We start from the raw sequence: 16,247 nt of genomic DNA, 5'->3' as shown, positions 1-16,247 counted from the left end.
GGAGAGAAAGTTTGAAGTAAAGAATTAAAATATACAAATTGTTTTCCAGACTTCTTTAACATGGAGCAGAATGAACCTGGTACAAATTATTGTTTGGATAACACTTTGAACACACAAGTTTTAATCACCCAGATCTATCCATTGTGAACAGTTCACAGATTACTTAAAGCATAGTTTCAGGGCTTCACATTACTGTGTTGAAAGAGAATGAAATCCAAAGTAGGCTATTACATTCTAAATTTCTTCCCATTTGAATTGAGCTCCACATATATCACCACCTGTTTACTGTCTCGTGCAAGTGGTTCTTCTTCATTACAGAACAGGTGGGGTGGGAAAACAAACTTTGATGAAGGTTCGAAGCTGGCAGTAATATACTAACCACCTACTACACACTCTGCCAACTTGTCCTTTCAGTGCACAGGTCTGCTACTGTCCACAGGTCTGCTACTTCTGAAGTTGAATTTCCTAAGTCACAATAGTTCATGGAAAGCATCACAGTCCATTTCAATCATTTCCTCACCTTGACATCGACAGACAGAGACAAGAAATAAATTAGGAGTGGTAGTGAGTTACAGTTCACTCAGTGAGACTGGGTTGGTGCCATTAGGCTGGGCTGTGGATAATGATGGTAGAGGTTCCAATTACTTTCCATCACACGGTTAATTGGCATTCTTAGCTGGAGACATGCCACACTGCACCACTGTCACTCCCAATCAGCAGAAGCTGATGTCTCAGAAATCTCTCAGAAATAAAAACAAGAAAATGCTCAAACAATTCAGATGCAAGTTTTTTTTTAAAAAGCCCTCATTTGACTGAGAATGCAGTTTGGGGATTTTAGCAAATCTAAAAATGTGGCTGATATCTTAATTAGTAATTAGTGGTTGTAAGAGGTTAGTGATTGCTGCTCAGGACTGTGGGAGGAGCAACTTCAAATTACTTCCCCTCCCACTAACAAGATGTTTATTTTCATTTAAATTATAGTAAATTAATTAAAACGATTGTGACAATGCTCCACATAGATTTATACAAGTATACTTAAAATCACTACCAGAAATTTGTAACGTCATCTAGATTTACTACTGAAAATTCAAGAATTTCATCTGGATTCCTAAACACTTTAAACAATAGAAAAAGTAGCATACTTGTTTTTACAGATTCATTTATTTATTTGAATTAAACATTGTGTTTACAGTGGCAAGTGTGACAGTTAGTGATTTCCCTTCATCTCAGTCCCTTATAATTAATTTACAGTCAGCGCACTCAAGGAAAATAAATCTCTGCGGTTACAAAGTGCATCATCACACAGAAATAAAAGCTCTGCGTCAGTAAGGCAATTTGAGCACACTATTTAAAAATTCATACCAAAAAAATCAGTAGCTAAAAAATATAAACCATTAATATTGAAAAGTCAAAAAAATCCAAGGGGGTAGTTGGTGGAGAAATACAAAAGAAAAGAGAATGTTTCCACAGCAAATTAAAACAAGACTTAAACATAAATCAGTTCAGTTATTCTCAGTCTCCATAACTCCAACCAAATTAAAAGGAAGGAACATTTTGAAACCTATTGTTCAGTCCTCCTTAACTCCTCAGTAGGCACACGGTATCCATGGCTTGAAGGATACTGTAATAAGATAAGATGGGTTATTCAAACTGTCTCCGCATTCACTTTGAAATACAACAACATACTGTTGGATCCAAGGGTTTACAAAAAATTGATATACAATACTGCTAGGGGTTTGGGGAGAGTGGAATAATCCTCATATTAGTTGCTAGGAGTGGTTCATTTGACAGCACCTCTCCCCTTCACATGCTGTGGGCAGTTTTGGTCTCATTATTTAAGGTAAGTTGTAAAAGCACTGGGGGTGGTTCAGATGATTTTTACTATTATGAATGAATGAGTTATCGTACAAATATAGGTTGAACACGCTGCTTCTTTCCACTGGAGTTTAGAAGAGTGAGGGCGACTATTTTGAAGTGTATAAGATCCTTGACAAGATGGACATGGAAAGAATGTTTCTTATTGGAGTTCATCCAGAACCAGGGTGCACTGTTTTATAATTAGAGGTCACTCTTTCAGAACAGAGATGAGGAGAATACTTTCCCTCACAAAAAGTATTGTGCGGTTTGACTTTGTAACTTTAGTCTCAGAAGGCAGTGAAGGCAATGTGGTTGAATAATAAATAAAGACAGAGGTGCAAGTTTTCTTGTAGGCTAGGAAATCAAGGGCTACCAGAGGTAGATGGGAATGTAGAAATTGAATCAAAAACAGATCAGCCATGATCATATGGAATGGGGGAGCCAGCTTGCAGGGCTAAATAGTCTCTTGTACTCCTATTTAATATTTACATGTTTGAGATCTCTCTAACAGGAGATGGTAGTGTCACTGAGTCAGCAGACACTCAGGTTTTGGGGACATTGGTTCAAGGTCCCACACAACAGCTGAAAGAATTTAAATTAAATTAATAAATCTCGAATATAAATATTAAATCTAAAATATAAAGCTAGTCTCAGTATTGTTGACAATTACAACTACTGTAGATTGTTCTGAAAACCTATCCAGTTTACTAATGCCCGAAAGGGAAGGAAATGTGTAGTTCTTACAACATGTGACCTACATATGTCTCCACATCCAAAATAATATGGCTGACTTTTAACTACCCTCCGAAATGGCTGTGCAAGCCACCGGGGTAGGCAACAAATGCTACTCTTGTCACAACCAATGAACGATTGAAAAAAAAAAGGGGGAAAATACCTCTTTACTGGGAAACCTTCTTCACAAAGATTGACTAAAGCATAAAGTTGTCTCAGTGCATATTCATACTGAAAGAGAAACAACAACATTAAAAATATATAGCAGCAGTTCTTCACTAATTACATATGAATTGAAAATGAAATTCAGAACAAGTTTTCAGTAGAAAGGATATAGTTAAACTGGAGAGAGTGCAGAAGAGATTTACCAAGATGATGCCTGCAATGAAGAGTTTCAGTAAAAAAAAGACTGGATAGGCTAGGACGTTTTTCACTAGAGCGCGGGAGGTTTAAGGGTGTCAGCGATCCATTGACACTGAACAGATGTTCCCTAATTCTTTTGAACAAATCTCCCCCTCCCACCCAAACCCCACCAGAGAGTGGTTTGTATGCAAAATGTACTGCCAAAGATAAGTGGGATGGAGGTGCAATCATAACATTTAAAAGATATTTGGATGGATATGGACCAAATGCGCGCAAGTGGGACTAGTCTGGTTGGAGAACATGGGGACATGGACTAGTTGGACCAAAGGTTCTGTTTCCCTACTGTATGACCGTGAGAACAAAACACTACACATCAGTTTAAAGGTTGAATATCTAGTGTTATTCTGCTTGTTATGATTGATTTTCAAGAACCGACCATGTCATATTAACTTTTCACAATATGTAAAGAATTCATCATATGCTCTTTAGCTACATTGGATTTACGTGATTCAGAATTCAAGATGCACAGTTGTACTTCTTTATACAGAGAGATAACTGACGCAGTGAATGCTGTGCTAATGTACAATTCCTGTTATATTATTACACAACTAAGATTGACATCTGGAAGCTTTTTTCCTCTACTGCTGAAGACAGGACTACTAGAAAATAATATGGTAGTGTGCAGTTTCACTGGTGGAAGATACCTTCAAACAGTTGAGTTGCTACAATTTCTCAGCAGTCAGCAACTAGAATCTTTACACCACAAGCAAGGGAAAAAGATGTGAGTTGCAACAAAATGTCCTAGCTACCTGCTTCCGATTTCTACCCTGGGAATTCTATTGCTGGCCAGGATGGCAGACAATGACGAGTACAGTCTGCTATAGTGGCCCATGTACCCAAAAAGCAAGGTAGCACTCCATGCAGTTTCAGACAGGGAAAAATTCATTTTGTTTGAGGTACACTGGATGCTACTGTAACTGCATTCACAAATGATGAAGATGGGTGATATACATTAGAAAGGTTTCACCCACCTTCGACTATTTGTTTCAGAAGCGTTACCTATCAGCTAGAGCTGGGAGCTGATTTACAACTGATACTTTACAATGAGCTAGTAACAAATGTAACCCTTATTTTCTTTGTTTGTTATTCTCCAACAGAACACATTTCGGATGGACCCAATCCCAAACCTGAAACATGATTCATACCCTAATAAAACAAAACATGATGCAACAAAATGTACAGCACCTTTGGAGAAAAAAAAAGAACTAATTTTATATTTACCAGTGGTGTGTGCCAGTTAAAGCAGCGAGTTTTGAAATGATTATTTGCAGCTTGGTAGCAGCCATGATCACGGATACGACTTCGTGAGTTTATTATCCGTGCTGTTTGCTCCTCAGAACCGGTGACAATGGACACAATCTTCTCCATGGTCTTTTGAATTAAGTGCTTATTCTATCAAAGAGTAGATAGACTGGTCAAGGAATATTTAGAAAGTAGCAGTGCACAAAGAAACCCAAAATTATTTGATTAGATTAACTAAGAACAGATGGGAGTTTGCATTCGCTGCTTTCTTGTTGCTATACATATCAATGCAGAGATGTAACTAGAAATTCAACCATAAGAAAAAAAATCACTTCATTTTAAGAATGACTATTACAAGCTTTAAGTTTTTAAAAATCATGAAGATACATACCACACCATGTTTTGGCCTAATGACATTATCACTAGGCTATTAATCCAGAGACCCAGGTAATGTCCTGGACACTCTGGTTCATTTCACACTATGGCAGGTGGTGAAGTTCAAATCAACAAAAATCTGCAATGAAGAGTCGAATGATGACCATGAAACCAATGTCGTTAGTCAGGAAAAACCCGTCTAGTTCACTAATATGAAGGAAAATAATAGGGAAGGAAACTGCCATCTAACCTGGTCCAGAGTCCATATGACTCCAGACACACAGCAATGCAGTTGGCTCTTAACTGCCCTCTAGGCAGGGATAGGCAATAAATCCTGGCCTAGCTAGCAATGCCCACATCCCATGAATGAATATTTAAAAAAAAATGTAAATGAGTTCTTGTTGAATATGGCTTTAAAACATGATTTCTCTCCAAGTTTGTCACTTCCAAAACCTCAGAAATGATTCTTAACTGTTTCAAGGCATTACGTCTTTCATTATTACACAACCTCCAAAACTGGCACAAGAAAAAAATTAATAGCGACATTAAAAACTGCTAGACACTTCGAGATTTATTGCCATTTCATGTTGTATGGCTTGACTAATGCCTTTCCACTACAGTAATTTTGAATAGGATTTTGGAAACTGATCATGCACTGCACCATTCAAAGTTCAGAGGCCAGACCCAGATTTTCACTGTCAGGATGACTTGTGAGCCCTTCAAAAAGGGTTGGCAAGACCTGATTGCCACTTCCATTCCCATTTCTCACAAGTTGCGCTGACTTGGGATAAGGGTTTGAGTATTCCACTGTATATAGCACTTCTGTCCTTGCTGACTGCAAAGGTGGGTATTTAAACTCTTCCTGACGTTTTGTGCAATCAGGCAGGTAAAAACGATGACTGCAGATGCTGGAAACCAGATTCTGGATCAGTGGTGCTGGAAGAGCACAGCAATTCAGGCAGCATCCGAGGACAAATTTTAAAAGATAATATGATCTACAGCCTTTAAAAGAGGACCTAAAGCACTAGGGAACCTCAGTCTCAAAACTGTTCCTGGAATCATTCTGTTGACAGGTTTTGAAACACAAATTAAATAGAAATCTGTTCTTTCTGCTTCAAATTAAGACACTATTTGAAAATTAGATGCGTTTTGATTTCAGTGATTGATTATTGGGCTTTGTTCTACATAGGTAAGTTGACCATCAGTTGATCAGAATTGTGAAAAAAAGTGTTGAGATGCAATAGGAAATTTCTTTCCTATTGGAAGCAGAGAGGTGAATGTGTGAGGGTCTGATACTCAGCATTTAACTGGGCCCTTCACCCCAGGTGACAGAGGTATCCACCCCCTGTTTGCTGTTTTACCATCAGCCTGCTTCTGTTGCTGCTTCAGACCGAAACCCATCTCAAACCAAATGACTGGAAGGAGCCTTTTTAAAAGTAAAAGGGCATTAGGCCTTCCCAACTTCTCCACAAGTTCTGGTCCTCAACATGACAGTAAATTCCAGTAAGTAGATTAATATAGCTTGGCTTTACCAATGAAAACATCCAATCATTTTATTTTTAAGAAGACTCTTGTTGCTGAAAGAATATGAATAGAATTATTACTAGACAAAGTGCTCTTCAGATTAATTATTCAACCTCTCAGCCATTTCCCAGATTTCTTAATTGCAGAGAGAAAAGAAATCATTTTTGATCAGATGTCTTTTTGCTACACTTTGCTCACCTTCAGAAGTGCATCGATCTCTAACAAGAGCTTCTGACCTGCCTCAATATCGTTTGTTGCCATATATTTCCGTTTAAGAATGGCAAGAGGAACATCAGGACTTGGTACTGCATCCACAATATTGACTCGAGGCTGGGTCATATGGAGGTCAACCTTCTTTGAGCCCTGGAATGCATTCAGTTTCATGTGCGAAAGTGTCTGGGAAGTGGGAAACAAATACCATAAAACTTGTATATTTAGATTTACTTTTAATGTGCAGCTTGCAACAGTGTGAGCTTTGTTTAGTTTTAATAGTTATGTCGCAGAGTCACAAAGTGTACACACTCAGGCATTATTCAAGAACCTGAACACAATCTAATGCTAAAACAGTACTGAGTGCTGCACTGTTGAACATTCTGCTTTCTGGATTAAACAAGGCTCTCAACCTGCCACCATAGAAATTTATGATCCAAGTTAAAAAGCAAATTAGGAGAATCCTTCCGAAGTCATTCATTCCTCAGTCAATACTCAGTGGTTATTAATTTTATAGCAGGAGAATCCAAACTGCTGCTGCTGCATTTACTTGCATCACAACATTTCAATCGTCAAGTATTAATGGAAGGTAATATTTAAATACGATCATTTAAAAAAAAAGGATAATAATCATTTTTCATACCTAATTTTGTTCTAACTTTGGAAATGTCTATACCTGATGTTTCTTTACGAAATTGTTATGATGATTGCTTCAATAATTCTCTATTCTGACTTCAGATTAGTGTTGAGAAGAGGTGACACATACATTTATGGCCATGGTGTCTGCTCGAGTGTAAGTCTGAATGTAATCTTGTTCTGACAAGTTCAAACTAATTGGCTCTAAAATAGCCAGGGCTGCAATGAGTAATTTTCAATTCAGCTTCACTCTGTATCTTGGGTATTTTACAGAAAAAAAGGAAGCCAGGGATCTTTTAAAAAAGTGCAAGACACAAAACAGAACATTTTGTTTTCAGTCATTTCTAATTTAAAGCAGTTGCAGGAAAGGAAAAACACCACTATGTCACAGGTTTGAAAATACTGAACATGCAAAACTAAATTAAAAATCACACAACACCAGGTTATAGTCCAACAGGTTTATTTGGAAGCTTTCGGAACACCGCTCCTTCATCGAATGGTTGTGAAGGAGCGGCGCTCTGAAAACTAGTGCTTCCAAATAAACCTGTTGGACTATAACCTGGTGTTGTGTGATTTTTAACTTTGTACACCCAGTCCCACACCAGCATCTCCACATCGTGCAAAACTAAAGTCATCTACAACTCTAAAATTTCAGTTTATGGAAACTGGGGCTCTCAGTCTGCAGAATGACTGATAGATCCATTGACAGGGTGGACTGTCTTCTTTTTCTTCTCCTTAGGAAGACTAAGCAAATTAATTTTTTAGCATCAAATAAACATTCCTATGAATAGTCAAGAGAAAACCCATTCTGTTTTTATTCCTTTCCATTCCTAGACTTGAAATTCCATATTAGACAAAGTGGCCAAGTACAATTTCCTCCTGTTTGCGACTGACAAAAGCTCAGTGGATAAGTTAGCCATACAGAGGGTGCCAAAAGCCTCCAAATGGTATCAACTGTGTAAGGAAGAGTACAAGTAAAAGGGTTGTAAAACTGTCACTTTCGTTGGAAGAATGGAAATAGGAGAGCTCTTTTGATTTTTGAACAAAAAAAAAGGTGACAGACTGGTACATTTCAGGATTTGGAGTGAATTGGCTGTCAAATGCAAAGCAAGAATATGTGAATGTGAAGGCTGAGAAAGCAATTGGAAAGCAAATAGAATGAAGACTTTATTGCAAACAGACTGCAGCACTAGAATGCTGAAGTCTTGTTGCAATCAGGAATATCTTAGCGAGACCACATCTGAACAGTGCACAGTCTTTGTTTCAAAGCTGAGTGAAGATCACATTTGCATTGAACCTCAGGGCAAGAGGGCTGACATGGCTTGAGTGAAAAGACTGGGAATATTGGAGATCTTCAAATGAAAAGAACAGAAATTGCTGGAGAAACTCAGCAGGTCTAGCAGTGGGCAAGAAACAGTTAACATTTTGCGTCCGATATGACGTCTTCAGAACTGAGGGAGGTTGAAAAATGATTTTTTTTCTAATACAATTGATAAAGTGGGAAGAGAAACAAGTGGAACAGATGATGTAGGTGCTCAGAATAAAAAAAAAATGATTTACCCACATGGTATGGATATATACATTAAACAAAAAATATGTTAACCAGTCAGTATGAATTGTAGAAAATAGGTCAGCTTTGCTGAGAGCAAACCCATTAAAACCCAGATACCGGGGATGTGAGGTTATCAAAATGGAGGAGAGCGTGGACGTCCTGATGGATGGCAATGATATCCTCGGCTTGTATTAGGCTTTGCTGGAGCAGTGCACCAAGCAGAGGATAAAAACAAAAGCATAGAACTTAAGGCGTGGATCGGTACTTGGGACTACGATGTTGTGGCCATCATGGAAACGTGGATAGAAGAGGGATAGGAATGGTTGTTGGAGGTTCCTGGTTACAGATGTTTCAGTAAGATTGGGGGGTGTGGTAAAAAAGGAAGGGGGGTGGCGTTGCTAATTAGAAATGGTATAATGGCTGCAGATAGGCAGATTGAGGGGGATCTGCCTTTTGGAGGTAGTATGGGCTGAAGTCAGAAATAGGAAAGGAGCAGTCACCTTGTTGGGTGTTCACCATAGGCCCCCCAATAGCAGCAGAGATGTGGAGAAACAGATTGGGAAACAGATTTTGGAAAGGTGCAGAAGCCACAGGGTAGTAGTCATGGGCGATTTCAACTTCCCAAATATTGATTGGAAGCTCTTTAGATCAAGTAGATTGGACAGGGCGGTGTTTGTGCAGCATGTCCAGGAAGCTTTTCTAACTCAGTATGTAGATTGTCCGACCAGAGGGGAGGCCATATTGGATTTGGTACTTGGTAACGAACCGGGACAAGTGATGGGCTTGTTAGTGGGTGAGCATTTTGGTGATGGTGACCACAACTTTGTGACTTTCACCTTGGTTATGGAGAGAGGTAGGTGCGTGCAACAGGGTAGGTTTTACAATTGGGGGAAGGGTAAATACAATGCTGCAAGACAGGATCTGAGCAGCATAAATTGGGAGCATAGGCTGTCAGGGAAGGATGTCATTGAAACGTGGAACTTTTTCAAGATACGACGTGTCCTTGATATGTATGTACCGGTCAGGCAGGAAAGAGATGGTTGTGTAAGGGAACCTTGGTTGACGAGGGAGGTTGAATGTCTTGTAAGGAGGAAGACGGAGGCTTACATAAAGGTTGAGGAAACTAGGTTCAGACAGAGCGTTGGAGGGATACACGATAGCCAGGAGGGAGCTGAAGAAAGGGATTAGGAGAGCTAAGAGAGGGCATGAAAAATCTTTGGCGGGTAGGATCAAGGATAACCCCAAGGCCTTTTATGTGTATGTGAGAAACATGAGAATGACGAGAACGAGGGTAGATCCGATCAAGGACAGTAGTGGGAGACTGTGTATTGAGTCGGAAGAGATAGGAGAGGTCTTGATGAGTACTTTTCTTCAGTATTTACAAATGAGAGAGACCATATTGTTGAAGAGGAGAGTATGAAACGGACTGGTAAGCTAGAGGAGATACTTATTAGGGAGGAAGATGTGTTGGGCATTTTGAAAAACTTGAGGATAGACAAGTCCCCCGGCCTGACGGGATATATCCTAGGATTATGTGGGAAGCAAGAGAGGAAATTGCAGAGCCGTTGGCAATGATCTTTTCGTCTTCACTGTCAACGGGGGTGGTACCAGGGGACTGGAGAGTGGCGAATGTTGTGCCCCTGTTCAAAAAAGGGAATGGGGATAACCCCGGGAATTACAGGCCAGTTAGTCTTACTTTGGTGGTAGGCAAAGTAATGGAAAGGGTACTGAGGGATAGGATTTATGAGTTTCTGGAAAGACACTGCTTGATTAGGGACAGCCAGCACGGATTTATGAGGGGTAGGTCTTGCCTTACAAGTCTTATTGAATTCTTTGAGGAGGTGACCAATCATGTGGAAGAGGGTAGAGCAGTGGATGTAGTGTACATGGATTTTAGTAAGGCATTTGATAAGGTTCCCCATGATAGGCTTGTGCGGAAAGTCAGGAGGCATGGGATAGTGGAAAGTTTGGCCAACTGGCTAACCGATCGAAGTCAGAGTGTGGTGGTAGATGGTAAATATTCAGCCTGGAGCCCAGTTACAAGTGAAGTTCCGCAGGGATCAGTTCTGGGTCCTCTGCGGTTTGTAATTTTTATTAATGACTTGGAAGAGGGAGTCGAAGGGTGGGTCAGTAAATTTGCAGACGATACAAAGATTGGTGGAGTTGTGGATAGTGAGGAGGGCTGTTGTCGGCTGCAAAGGGACTTAGATATGATGCAGAGCTGGGCTGAGGAGTGGCAGATGGAGTTCAACCCTGTCAAGTGTGAGGTTGTCCATTTTGGAAGGACAAATAAGAATGCGGAATACAGGGTTAACGGTAGGGTACTTAGTAAGATGGAGGAGCAGAGGGATCTTGGGGTCTCTGTTCATAGATCTTTGAAAGTTGCCACTCAGGTGGATAGAGCTTGTAAGAAGGCCTATGGTGTATTAGCGTTCATTAGCAGAGGGATTGAATTCAAGAGTCGTGAGGTGATGTTGCAGCTGTATAGGACCTTGGTAAGGCCACATTTGGAGTACTGTGTGCAGTTCTGGTCGCCTCATTTTAGGAAAGATGTGGAAGCTTTGGAGAGGGTGCAGAGGAGATTTACCAGGATGTTGCCTGGAATGGAGAATAGGTCGTACGAGGATAGATTGAGAGTGCTAGGCCTTTTCTCATTGGAACGGCGAAGGATGAGGGGTGATTAGATTAGATTAGATTAGATTAGATTACTTACAGCGTGGAAACAGGCACTTCGGCCCAACAAGTCCACACCGACCCGCCTAAGCGCAACCCACCCATTCCCCTACATTTACCGCTTTACCTAACTCTACGGGCAATTTAGCATGGCCAAATCACCTGACCTGCACATCTTTGGACTGTGGGAGGAAACCAGAGCACCCGGAGGAAACCCACACAGACACGGGGAGAATGTGCAAACTCCACACAGTCAGTCGCCTGAGTCGGGAATTGAACCCGGCTCTCTGGCGCTGTGAGGCAGCAGTGCTAACCACTGTGCCACCGTGCCGCCCACAACTTGATGTGGTGACTTGATAGAGGTTTATAAGATGATCAGGGAATAGATAGAGTAGACAGTCAGAGACTTTTTCCCCGGGTACAACAGAGTGTTACAAGGGGACATAAATTTAAGGTGAAGGGTGGAAGGTATAGGGGGGAATGTCAGGGGTAGGTTCTTTATCCAGAGAGTGGTGGGGGCATGGAATGCACTGCTTGTGGGAGTGGCAGAGTCAGAATCATTGGTGACCTTTAAGCGGCAATTGGATAGGTACATGGATAGGTGCTTAAGCTAGGACAAATGTTCGACACAACATCGTGGGCCGAAGGGCCTGTTCTGTGCTGAATTGTTCTATGTTCTAGAACTTTGCAACACAAAAAGGAGGCCATTCAACCTATCATGTCTGAATCATCTCCTGAAAGAGGTACTCAGCTAGTCCCACACTCCAGCCCTATCTCTGTAACCCTCTAACTTCATCACTTCCAAATAGACATCCAGCTCTCTTTTACAACCTCCTATGAAATCCACCTCCACCACTCTCCCAGGCAGTGCATTCCAAATCCTAACAACTGAGTAAAGAAGTTTCTCCTCATCTCATTACTCTCTTGCTGAAAATCTTGAAATTGTGACCCCTAGTTACTGATGTTAGCAGGAGAGCAAGACATGGTTTGGCTCTTGAACCATAAAGGTTACAGGACATTTAGGAGTGACAGGAAAGTAGGAAATAGTGGAGGGGTGACTCTGTTAGTTAAGGATGGAGTTCACACACTAGAGAGGGAAAGCATCAGTTCAGAAAACCAAGATGTGGAAGCGGTTTTGGTAGAAATAAGTATTGATGAAGGGAAGTAGTCACTTGTGGGAGTGCTGTATAGGTCCCTTAACTGTAACCATACAGTAGGAAGAGGCAAAGGAAGAAATAATTGCAACTTGTCAAAACAGCACAGCGATAATGATGGGAAATTTTCATCTACATATTGACTGGAACAGTCAGAAAGGCAAAGGTAGTCTGGATGAGAAGTTCATAGAATGTTTTTAAGATAGCTTCTAGAATATCATGTACTGAAGCCAACAAGAGAGCAGGCTACACCAGACCTGAAGTTGTGCATAGGATTAATTAACGATCCCACAGTGAAGGCTTCGCTAGGTGGCAACGACCAGATGATTGAATGGTTTTATTCAATTTGAGGGGTGGGTTCAAGACTTTTGTTAAAAATTTTAGAAAGGCAAACATGAGGGCACTAAAGAGTGAACTGGCTAATTAGGCTAAAATATGTTAATATTGACGCAACATTTAAGAGGACATTTCTGAATATACACAGAATAAACAGATTCCAACGAAGTAATAAACATTCCAAGGTACAGATCCACTATCTGTGGTTAACTAGAAATTTTAAACAAGCTATCCAACTTAAAGCAAGTTAAATCAGATGCAAAAACAGGTAGCAGGTCAGCAGATTGGACAGAATATTTTTTAAAAAAGCAAAAGATGGCCAAAATATCTAATTAAGGGTGAAAATTAGAATGAGAGAAAGCTAACCAGAAATACGTAACAACATAGAAAGAGCTTCTAGTTTAAACAGAAATTAACAAGGTAAGGCAGTGCACCAAAGCAAGCACTTCACACAGCCCACCCTGAGATAGTTTCTGTTAACATTCTCTCCACAGGGAGAAAAAAAAACATGTGGGGTAGTTTCTCCCAAGTCACATTTGTGGAGTTAGGAATTTTTCCAGCCTTACATGCCAAAAATAGGGAAGGAATATTCAGGCATTTATAACAGAGAAGGAAGCATTTTTCCACTCAAACATGTGTGATCTTGACTCCTCTACCCCTGATGCTTTTGGGCACTCAAATGCTCCAGCATATAGAAGATAAATATCAGCAGATCTTTCAGTGCCAAGAGAAATCAGAGTGGAAGTGGGATCGATAGAGAAGTTCAATGTGATCTTACTGAATGAGGAGGCAGGTTCAAGGGGTCATATGATCAAACCTGTTCCAATTTACATCCCCCTTGTGCAACACAGTCCAGGCTCCTCCTCCTAAAAGTTATGAAATAATGTTATTATAGGGAATGAAAAATTCAAATTCCTACCAGATTTCCGTACTCTTGTACATGACTGGTATTGGTCCGCTTCTTTACAATTTTGAATTGTTTGTGGAGCGATTCTTTTCTAAGGTCCTCCTATAAAGAATAGGAATGGAAATAGATTTCTTCAATATCACAAAATTATTTCCACATATTAATACACAGCAGCCAGCTGGGTTTCAAACATACCAAAGGCATGTGATGTGGTATAAACTTTGTCCTCCAAAAAAAAAGGCAAATTTCTACATTTACAGCATAAATAACCCAAGTCATAAATGAAAGTGCTTTATCAGCATTTCTCAATTATACTTTCTTGATGTTTTTCAATTTTGAGTTAGAGCAATTTAATAAAATCCAAAATGCTTTCTTTTGCATCATGTTACTTAATCATGTCATCACATAGAATTTGAGCATTGCTAAAAAAAAGAAAATATTTTGTAGAAGCTGTTAGCTTTGCACTCATCAGGACAATTGGCAAGAATTAAAAAAGGAAACCAACATTTATACTGTAAAAGCAGAGATGTTGATTGGTCGGCAGCTGGACTCTGAATGATAGAGGCATTACCAAAAGAATGCACCAGTTAATAATGAATGACAGTAAACTTTGTTAAAACTTTAAATCAGGTAGGCTAATTCTGGTTCATCAGGCAATAACCTGAGAAGTGAAACAGCAAATGGCTGTCACTTATTTTGCCCGGTGAAGCAGGTAAAAAATCATGTTTTTATATGACTTCACGCCAATCTTCTGTCTTCTCCCTGTAACCAATACACCCTTTTCTTTTGTTCTTGTGCACTGACCTCTGAGGTTCATGAGCACCACTGACTTTTGAAACATGAAGTTAATGAGTAGGAGCCCCAACTGGCATGTGCAGAACCTTGGGGGATATTCAGCCCGGCTGTGCAGCTTAGACAGAATGTTATCTCTAACCCTGTTCATTGTTCATCTTCAAGATCATTATCAATTGCCCTCTTGAATGCCTGAATTGAACCTGCCTCCACCACATGTCTAGGCAGTGCATTCCTGACTTGCTGTATGAAAATGTTCACTTTCCCACTGCATGTTTGTTTCAAAATCACTTTAAAATCTGTACCTTCTCTTGATTCTTTTGTGCATTGTTAAACAGGAACAGTTTCTCCCTATCCTTATCAAGCCCCCTCATGATTTTGAGAAGTTCCTCATATCTCAGCCTTTTCCTCTCCTAAGAAAACTGTCCAAACTTCACCCATCTTTCTTCAGAACTGAAGGTTCTCATGCCTGCAATCATGTATGAGTTCAGCAAAACTCCTGCCTCATGAACTCTATGACCTTATTAATCAATCCTAAAGATACTATATTCCTTTTAACCGCTTTATCCATCTGATCTGCCACTGCTAAAGTTTTATATACATATACACTCAGATTCTTCTGCTCCTGCACTGCCTTTTGAATTGTACCCCTTATTTTATGTTGTCTCACCACATTCTTCCTTCCAAAATGGGAAACTCCTGAAACATTACTATTCCATTATTTATATTGTGTATTGTGACAAAATTTGGTTACCTGAATATACTCACTGTCCATCAAGTTTGACTTTTCCTTTATAGCAGGACACCAATGTATTTCTAAACACAAGGAGATCATTTTGCCAGGGAGTTTTGGGTAGTGACCGATTTATATTGGACCAATATTTATACCAATTCTAGTTCATAGGTAACCACTTTGGAAGGAGAGAGAGTTGTGAATGTATAAAAGTAACTTACTCTGCAACCTGTGTGATTAACATTGCCATTTTGATGCATTGCTACAAACCTGGTCAGAGTCTTCCATCCACATGACACTGTACACATCACCCAAGTAGGTCTGTCTTTCATCATCATAGTAACAGGCATATGATGATTCCTGTTCATTGGCAGCAGTAGTGGCAAATACTGAAATCAGAATGGTAGAGTTTAATGGAAAAAAAAGTGAGGCGGGGGGGGGGGGGGGGGAAGGAGGAAATAGTGATTTGTGGGTAAAAGGTGTACAGTTCAAATACTGAAGGAAAATGCTAGAAAATTATGTATTTCCTACTTAAATAGCAAAAAGATTAACAAAAAACTTTCAAAGATGGGACTGTGCTACTTAAAAGACAATTAGATTATTGCTAAAATCTACTAAAGTCACAGTGGGTACATGAAGAATAGAAACAAAAATAACTTGCATTTATACAGTACCTTTTAATTTATAAAACACTAAGAAGGGAAATGGGCAAGAGCATCATGGGAAGTTATTTGCTTTAGCAGTAAAAATAAAGCAGCATCATTTTTAAGAGTTGTGAAACTTGTAAATGTTATTTGAGAAACAGGCAAACCCATTCAGGCAATTAGGAAGGTAAATGGCAAAGGACTGGAGTGAAAAAAATAAGGAACCATAAGAAAATGCTGGAATAACTCATCAGGTCTGGCTGCCATCTTTGGGGACAGGAGTAGAGTTAACATTTTGATCCAATATGACTCTTCATCAGGGTTTCAAGATTCAAAGTTGAACCTTACTGTACTCGAAACATTAATTCTGTTCCTCTCTCCATAGATGCTACCAGATCCTGCTGGGATTGGCTCCTAGCTGTGGCCCAAGTGACTAATGCAGATTGGGGCAGGGGAA

The 16,247-nt window shown here is 39.9% G+C and overlaps 1 protein-coding gene across 4 annotated transcripts in view; it reads right to left on the bottom strand.

Annotated features, from left to right (window-relative positions):
• Nucleotides 1-1,142: 1,142 nt before the first annotated feature.
• lgmn (legumain) overlaps nt 1,143-16,247 on the bottom strand; it is a 47,141-nt gene continuing 32,036 nt past the window's right edge. For all 4 annotated transcript variants that reach the window (XM_087989689.1, XM_087989690.1, XM_087989692.1 and 1 more), the window contains exons 9-14: nt 15,417-15,535; nt 13,634-13,723; nt 6,352-6,549; nt 4,234-4,404; nt 2,753-2,820; nt 1,143-1,621 (exon numbers count right to left, since the gene is read on the bottom strand). In XM_087989689.1, the coding sequence (XP_087845815.1) occupies nt 1,579-1,621; nt 2,753-2,820; nt 4,234-4,404; nt 6,352-6,549; nt 13,634-13,723; nt 15,417-15,535 (689 nt within the window). In that variant the 3' untranslated portion in view covers nt 1,143-1,578. The remainder of the gene's footprint in view (nt 1,622-2,752; nt 2,821-4,233; nt 4,405-6,351; nt 6,550-13,633; nt 13,724-15,416; nt 15,536-16,247) is intronic.

Source organism: Chiloscyllium plagiosum, unplaced genomic scaffold (assembly GCF_037043375.1).
Source record: "Chiloscyllium plagiosum isolate Xiang-an unplaced genomic scaffold, Cpla_swu_hap1 HiC_scaffold_8, whole genome shotgun sequence".
Classification (NCBI taxonomy): Eukaryota; Metazoa; Chordata; class Chondrichthyes; order Orectolobiformes; family Hemiscylliidae; genus Chiloscyllium; species Chiloscyllium plagiosum.
Note: the sequence above shows the minus strand (reverse complement) of the source record. Positions and strands in the feature narration are given on the sequence as shown.